This window comes from Crocodylus porosus, unplaced genomic scaffold (genome assembly GCF_001723895.1).
Source record: "Crocodylus porosus isolate Cpor-Errol unplaced genomic scaffold, CroPor_comp1, whole genome shotgun sequence".
In the NCBI taxonomy this organism is placed as follows: Eukaryota; Metazoa; Chordata; order Crocodylia; family Crocodylidae; genus Crocodylus; species Crocodylus porosus.
The window spans coordinates 172,114,780-172,123,227 of NW_017728906.1; the positions used below are offsets into that span (position 1 = coordinate 172,114,780).

An 8,448-nucleotide genomic window follows, 5' to 3' on the forward strand; every position below is an offset into this window, starting at 1 on the left:
ATTAGATGAACTGACTTTCCATTTACAGGTGAATGAAGAAAGATACCTCAACTATTTCAAACTAATTTATGCATACAATTGATTTTAAAAACAAAACACTTGAAAATCCATTTTTGCTTTACCTACCTGCCCACTTATGAGACTGGAGTGTTTAAAAGCATTTTTATATTTAACTCTAAGCACATCTTCTTACCCAAGTTAAACTAAATGGTTTAACTTAGAATTTTACAAAACCTTTTCATCAGTATACTGGATCTGTACAATGCCCTTCGAATACAGAAACAGAAATATTACCTCTTGATCCAGATTATATTCTTCATTCGAATTAAGAGCCATCTTTACTGTAACATAGTCTCCATTTTTAACAGCATCCCTCAGCAGAGCTAAAATGAGATGATTAGTTCAGTTGAAACAGTCACCTTGAAACAGCAAATAAGAAGTTCCCCACTTCACAATAATTACTTACCACTTGATATTGGTTCTGTTGATGCATGATTCTCATCATCTCCATTAAGATGCTTTTGAAAGTCTTCTAATGTCAGCCATTCCAGCTGCATGTCCATACCCAAACTCAAGACCTGCTGCCTGCCATCTATCACATATTTTATTTTTAGGAAAGAATAAGACACACAAAAGACAAGTTGACTACATCATAATCATCAACTACTCTTTCTGTACTGACCAGTGGCACACTGTATTGTGTGGCCTCAATGCATTTTCAGAACAAAATTAGGAGTGAATGATTCAGTTCAACATCACTCCAAACATCTGTTATCATATAAATTAACACAAAATTGTATTTGGCAATTGACTGATTCCTCTTTTATCCATTCAGATTAATGAACAATGATTATTTGGCAGGAACCATGTTTTGTCCAAGAACATAACCACAAAAGGTAACTACATCCCTCAACTACAGGACGGCATGAGATTTCAAGATGGTGTCTAAAATGTCCCAAATTTTCCTGATTTTAACCACCATTAATGCAAACACTCCATTACTTTAGATAAGTTTTAAAAAAGACAAGGTAGTTTTATCCAGAGATGTGGGTTTTCCAGAAAATTTTGAATTGGAAAAAAATTTCCGGAAAGAATTTCCAATGCCCTAAATAGAGCGTGATCTGATTTAGCATGTTTATTTGACTTATATTTAGTAAATAAAACTAAAAAGTACCCCATGTTAATTTTATGTTCCAATAGCCACAAGTATTTGAACCAAAATATTTGATTAGGAAAAACATTAAATACAACACACTTAATGTGGCTTAATGTTATATTCAAACAAATTCAAAGCTTTATTTGGAAATAAATTATTTTAATTGAAATACTTGTAAAAATGTAAAGACAGTACACAATAGCATGTACTTCTCTTACATTGTTGGTTTAAATTTAAGAAAAAAAACAAAGGCACTGAAAACTGTTGACACACTAACTTTAGCACACCCAAAGAACTGTAGATGATATGCCGTGGTTGTCCACTCATCTACTTCAACAGAGTTTAACTCTTCCACTGAGGTCATTGCAGCACCTCCAGTTTCACTGTCACTATCTGTAGAATCACTTGCACTGATTATTAGTTCCATTTCTGAATCAGACTGAGGCAAATCTGATTCAGAACTACTTGAACCACATTCTCTTTTGCTAAAGGATGGTTTTACCAATGAGTCTATGGGCAAGGGCAGCTTATCATCACACTACATCTTCTTCATTAATTGTGCTTCTGATTCTCCAGAAGCAAGAGATTTTGAGAAAAAGAAACAGGCTTAGTGGTGCATTCATTTGCTAGTCTATCCCTCTTTTTTGTCTTAATTGAGCTGAAAGCCTTCCAGTTCCGTTCAGAAGAAGCTGCTGTTGGTGGAACACTTAGGATCCTTACAGCAATCCTGCACAGCAGTCGGGTGTTACAGTATCCCTGCCACCATGCGAAAGGAGACATTCTCTGCTGCCCGCCAAATGATGTCTTTGCTCTAAAGTTTTGGGTTTTTTACGCAGTACTCATCAGTCTGTCATCACGGCTATTTCGTCAATGTCAGAGACATTCTTAGCTAATTCCGTAATTGTACTGAGAGCAGTAGATCATTAATCTTCTGATAAATGTTGTCCTCTGTGTTGAGGATCCAAAAGGTCTGCTACCAGATGAACTGGATGAGAGCAAAACTCAGATCTCTTAGTAAACATTTGTTTTACTACTACTACTTTTTTGGACAGAGGTGAAGAAGATAAAAGCTCAGTTAGATTTTCTTTCAGTTGTCTGAATATCTCTGGAATATTTGAAAGGCCTGGTGCATCTCCTTCAAGTTTCTTGACAGCCATTGAAACTGGTAGTATTTACAATTTTGAAACTGCCAAGCTTGCCTAATACTGTATTGGCATCCATTCATTGTTACTAATAAATTTTATAAAACAATGAATTTTTAGAAATGGAAAATTTCCCATGGAAAAATAAAGCACTGGAAAAATTTTCCGCCCCACATCTCTGGTTTTATCCCTTGTGAGGGAAGCGATGGTGGTGGTGATGGTTAATAATGAAGTAATTACTCTGAAGATATTCATTATACTCAAATTTCAAATTTCTTAGAACTGGAAGTAAACAGAACATAAATGTTGTAGGTATAAGCCTAGATCAGTGGTTCTCAACCTTTTTAGATTCTGGCACCCCTCCACAACTTCTTTAAAATTTGGGGCACCCCAGCTCAGAACCATCACCATGCTGCCCCCATTTACCTCAGTGGTTCTCCATCCAGGTGCTACAAGAGCCTTTCAGGGCTCCAGAGGGAACATGCAGGGTCAGACTGGGAAGGACAGCAGGGACAGGGCCTGTTCTTGCCTGCTTTACACTTACCAGTGCAGGCAGGATCATGCACACATGCTGTAGCCCTTCCTGGTCTGGCTGTGCATGAAGCACATGGAGCACTTTTTACCTGACTGCGGCAAGGTGGCAGTGCCTGTGTTGCAGTAGCCCTGAAAGGCTCTTGTCTTTGAAGGAGAAGCACTGGTCTAAGATGAAGATGTTTCACTCCCCATTCAAGGCAATTCAGGACCCTAGAAATTCAGAAGCTTTATCAAGAAAGTGACAAGACTTGAATACTGGGCATAAGTAGAGAAAGATAATCCTCATTCAGGAGAAGCCTCATTTTTCTAGATGGACATGTTATTAATTCTTCAGAAGAGAAAACAAGTCTTAAAGGGACATTATTCTAGCCATCACCCAGGGAAGAGCTGGAGCAATACAAGACAAATACAGGGAAGAAAAAGACTCATTTGAGGGCCCTATTATTAAAGGTTCACCAATATAGTGATGCTATATCGTATCGACACTGATAAAAGGAAAATTAACATTATCGACTATTGGCTTTTTTTTGGCCAGTGTAGCTGATAATGTCACTGATAAATATAATATTCCTTCTGGCTGGGGCCCCCAGATGCCACATGCATGCACACAGCAGCACATATGCATGCATCTGGGCAGCGTAAAGAGCAGCACCCTGCAAGTAAGTCTGTGGAAGGGAAAGGGGCAAATCAAAGCCCCCACTGTGAGAGAGGAAGTGGGGCAGGGGGCACAGCCCAGCCAGTGAACAGGACCCCAGGGCCAGGGCAGGGAGCAGAGCAGAGCTACAGGCAGTTCATCTGGGGGGGTACAGAGTGGGGCGCCATGTGCTCCTCCAGATTTATGTGCAGAGCAGATCCAGGCTGCCCATTGTGGGCTTGGGGCTCTCCACTCAGCTGCCTCTGCCCCAGGGGCCCGGCATTGCCCACATGTCCCCTGCTCACCCAGCAGCAGAAAGCACAATTCACCACCCCCACCGTTGGCTGTGTGTCCCCTGCCTGCCTGGCAATGTGGAGCCTCCAGGAAAAAGGCAGCAGAGCAGAGAGCCCCGAGCCCCCAGAGGGCAGTCCGCATCTGCCCTTGTCCTGCTTGGCTTCGGTTAAGTGTCCCTGCACTTAAAAAATGGTGGCAGCAGCACTTGAACTAAAGCTCATTTGACGAGCTTTAGTTCAAACACCCCGCTGTCATTTTTAAGCACCAGGATGCTGATCTCTTAAATGAGCTGCCTGTGGTTCCATCCCACTCTGCCCCAGATCCTTTTCACCACCCTAGCTGGGCAGTGCCCTCAACCCCAGACCCACTCCCTCCCTCCCTCACCATGGAGGCCTCAATCTGCCGCCCCCACAACACATCCCTTCCCCTCCAGACTTACCTGCAGGGTGCTGCTCTCCACACTGCCCAGCTGCATTCCTGTAAATCAGTTATCAGATCTGTATCAGCCAATATGGCCCATTAATTATCAGCTATCAGTATCAACCAAGAAAACCTTTATTGGTGCACCCCTACCAATTATAATTAGATTGGTTTTCAACACTTACCAGAGTTCTCTTCCATTTGACATGCATCCAGTACTTCCCGATCACCTTCTGAAGCGATATAAGTCCAGGTATCTGTTTCATCTCTTATGCTCCTTCTTTCCTTGTATACTCTATTTTCTTTTGATTTGAATTCATCCATGAACTTATAGTCCAGAGTAGACTCTTCTCTTTTGCGATTATTCTCAGGATACTCATTTTTTTCTTCTGAAGCCATATTAAATAAATCAAATGCACTTTTGATGTCCTTTAAACCTAAAATATAGTTGAAACGTTATGAAAATTATATATATGAGCTGCTGGAAAGACTGTTGCGTGAGATGGTCCTGGTGACTGGGTGAGCATAAATAAATTTACGCTGAGTTTACAAGTTATCAAGAAAGAAGCCCCGGAGCCAGATATGATATCAGGTCACACATGCAAACACAAAAACGAGATTTAGTGAAAACTGTTCATGACCAATTAATATATACAAGTCTAAGCCCTTGTTGCAGTCTGATGTAAATATAAAATAAAAAAAGCAGAGAATGACTGGTTAGGCTGCAGTATTGTAGAAAAAAATCTGGGGGAATATAGCAGACCAAAGGCTGAATAAATCCACTGTTGGCAAAATTAACCATTAGAACAGGGCTAACTAGCAGCCATGAGGGGCTAAATTGTAGCCCCTAGGCCCCTGCCTAGCCACTGCTCCAGTTGCAGTATCTTTGTTGAAAGCCAAATGAAAGGATAAAGCATAACCCATTAACATGGATGAGGCAGAAGCAAGACACCTCAGTACCAAAGGCATTGCTGACATGGATACCGATCTCACATTGAACACAGTACTTGGAGGTTTCTTGGAAGTGAGCACTGAGACACAATAAGCAGTAAGAAAGGGTGTAGGGCTAAGCATAAAAGAAAATCTAATACTCAAAGCACATGCACTTCTGTATTCTAGAGACAGTGCCAAGTGCCTCAAGCCCTGAGCAACACAGATTCTTTCAGGATTTTTTTTAAAGCAATACGTTCTCTCTTATGACAGAATAGTTAAAATAAAGTTGCTCATTGGAAAAAAAAAAATTAAGAGCACATTAGAGCTCCACTCCTCAGCCAAGGGTGGTCAGAAGGAACTGAAAAGGGCAGCAGAATAACACATGGGATGCAAACTGCCATAACACATACTACTGCAGAAAGTTCGTCTGGTGTATTGCAAACATCTAGAGTGAAATAAATATGCACAATTGCACAAAGAAAGTTAATGACCAAGTAACTTCAATGCTTTGCTGTTCCTGTTGTAAACAATGACAAAAGTGAAGTAAGCTTCAACACATACTCCAGGGCAGTGGTTTTCAAACTGTTGGGACCCTGGCGTTCCATAATAGGTTGCAAGGGGTTCCACAAAGAGACTGGGGATAATGGCAGAGCAGTCTGAGAGGCCGTGTGTCACTGTCAGAGCAGGTTGCCTGGCTCCGCAGTCTTCAGGATTGGGGGGTAGGGGTTCTGCAGCAGCAGAAGTGACACAAAAAGGCAGTTTGAAAATGAGTGCTCTATATTCAATGCATCCCAACATTTGCTTCATAAACTGCTTGTTTATGAATGCAGACATGAATATTTTACAATATGTTTGATCTGGGTTGGAAATGAACACAAATAATCATAATATTCCTAACTGTAAGATCTGAACAGAACCATACCATATTCCCCCAAATCCAAGAGGACTGAATTTAAAACAACTCATCCCCATAAACAATTCGATTCTATACATGGGAAACCTGTAGATTGGTTATAATTTTCCAAATATAGAATCTAATTAGCGGCTCTGGCCCCAGGTCAGGGAGGCCAGAGCTGCAGCAGTTGCCTGCCACCCCACCTTGCACTCGGATCAAAGATATGGGGCTTCCACGTTGGGCTGAGTGGTGGGGGGGGAAGGTGTTGCAGAGAAGAGGGTTGGTCTTGAATGAGTAAATATGCTAATCCTTTTGAAGAAAGGATCTCCTGGACCCTGCTGGAAACAGAAGTTATGGCAGGCTCCCTTAGTTATAAAAACATTAGTAAAATGTATACATCTGTTTTACAATTAACTAAGCTAAACAGAGGCAATAACACTGTTGCCCTATAATACTGCTTAAAAAGAAAATCTATCACTACTATACCAAGCAAAAAATTTATTTCCAAGCCTTTTTGTCTTTGTGAAATGCAGCCTATTAGCCTTCAATTCACTTATTCTCAGGGCTGCAACAGCCAACCTTGGCTACAACTGTGGAGACTGTTCAGCCTCTTGATAGCTGACAGGACTGAAATGGACCAAAAATATTTCAGAAGCAAGTGAATATTCTCTTAACATTCAAAGCATATATCCACTGTATCATTACAACAGCTCCTGAAATATTAAGTGTTAAAAATGGATATGAGCACAAAGTTTGCTGCTGTAACAATAATATGAGAGCACAGTGACACCATCATGGCGGAGGGGACAAGAATCTGCACAGGCAAGTCATAGTGGAGAAGAAAGAATGATGTTGGTGTTCTAAGACTCACATTATAAAATAGAAGGATTCTGAAATTATAAAGGATCAAGACTCCTAAATATAATTTACAAATTTTCTTTCCCTTTTTGAAGGGCTACCAGAATGAACTACAAGGCAAATTTAGCATCAACTAAATTTCTGATGTGCATTATAATATAATAGAACTATATCCTGCCCTAGTTAAATGAAAGGAAAGTTCTAAAAGTTTTTTTTTAACTTCCTCTGTTATGATCCAGTGTTTTTCACTTACTTTTCAGTCCCTTGTGTTCTTTTCTGCCTTTTTCTTCCTTTTCAGAATCATATCTTTTCTGGGGTTTCTCTTTTGCTTCACTTTTCTTTGCTTCCTTTTCCTGGTATTGAAGACAAAAGGTAAGTACTATAGGTAAAAAATGAAAGGCATTTTCACCAGCCCGCATCCAAGCATAGCGTTCTACATTTCTTCTGCTACAACAATCACTAAGAAAAAACAGTCTGAGGTAGAAAACCGAGTGCACTGACCAAGAGATCAGTAATGAGATACAGCCATTCAGTCCCATTTACAGATTCAAAACCAAGACCAAACCGACAGTAAGTTATCACCAACTGAGATGACCACACACATATGAGATGTCCGTACCTACAGTTCAATTTCCAATGAATGCATGTTCACACAGTAAGACACCAGGTATTAGTATTACTCTAAGTTGCACAGAACAGAATTGAGACACAGTGGCAGTACAATAAATTGTAATGCTACAACTTCACAATAAAGGAGGCTAGAAAGCATTTTTAATTTAGAAATGAGGCCCTGGCCTTTTATTTTCACAATGCCCTAAGTTGGATAGGTTCTTTATAATAAAAAACAGCCGCTGCCATAAAAAGCTTATGATACAATTTAGACCAATCATCACAAGTAAGGACAATACGTAAGTAGGAGAAGTGAGGAAAGTTAAGGGTAACAATAAAAATCATGCTAGTATGCAATGAAAACTTTTTCCAAACTTTTTTTTTTTTGGTAAGCAACTATAATTCACTATCCAATAACTTTAACCTTCAACTTGGAGAACACCACATTGCTTCTAAAATTTTTGCTTGATACTAGCAAATTTTTATTTATTTTTACTGATTTCTAACTTTGGCTACAATAAATTAAGCCTTGACTGCTGACAAGTCTTCTCTTTAACTACCGCTGAAAACTGTTTATATACTAACTTAGATTAGATAACATCTATTGTCCAAGATTCAATTATGCTTCCTGGTTTACATTTGCAACACTTGCTCAGGAAGAGCAGGGGGGAGGAAGGAAGAGCAGTAACTGGTCAGAAAAGATTTTTTATTTCGAAATTAATGTAAACAAAAAGTTCTGCCTGCCAACATCATTTTTGGCTGAATACACCTTAAATTAAAAATTATTTCCTGAAAGTGTTAAACAAGGCTTACATTTGGAGCATTATTAAATAAAGGTGTACTGATATATCAGTCCATATCATATCAGCACTGATAAAAGGAAATTTGGTGGAGGCAGCAGAGGGGTGGAGGAGGCAGTGGTGGTGGGGAACAGGGTTGGGGCTGCCATGGCAAGGGGAGGGCAGGGGGAGCC

General features: G+C 40.0%; 1 protein-coding gene across 1 annotated transcript in view; it reads right to left on the reverse strand.

Moving 5' to 3' along the window:
- MPHOSPH8 (M-phase phosphoprotein 8) overlaps positions 1-8,448 on the reverse strand; it is a 34,586-nt gene that overhangs the window by 13,742 nt on the left and 12,396 nt on the right. Inside the window, exons 4-7 of the mRNA XM_019530210.1 lie at positions 7,120-7,219; positions 4,366-4,617; positions 467-592; positions 295-383 (exon numbers count right to left, since the gene is read on the reverse strand). Of these exons, the coding sequence (XP_019385755.1) occupies positions 295-383; positions 467-592; positions 4,366-4,617; positions 7,120-7,219 (567 nt within the window). The remainder of the gene's footprint in view (positions 1-294; positions 384-466; positions 593-4,365; positions 4,618-7,119; positions 7,220-8,448) is intronic.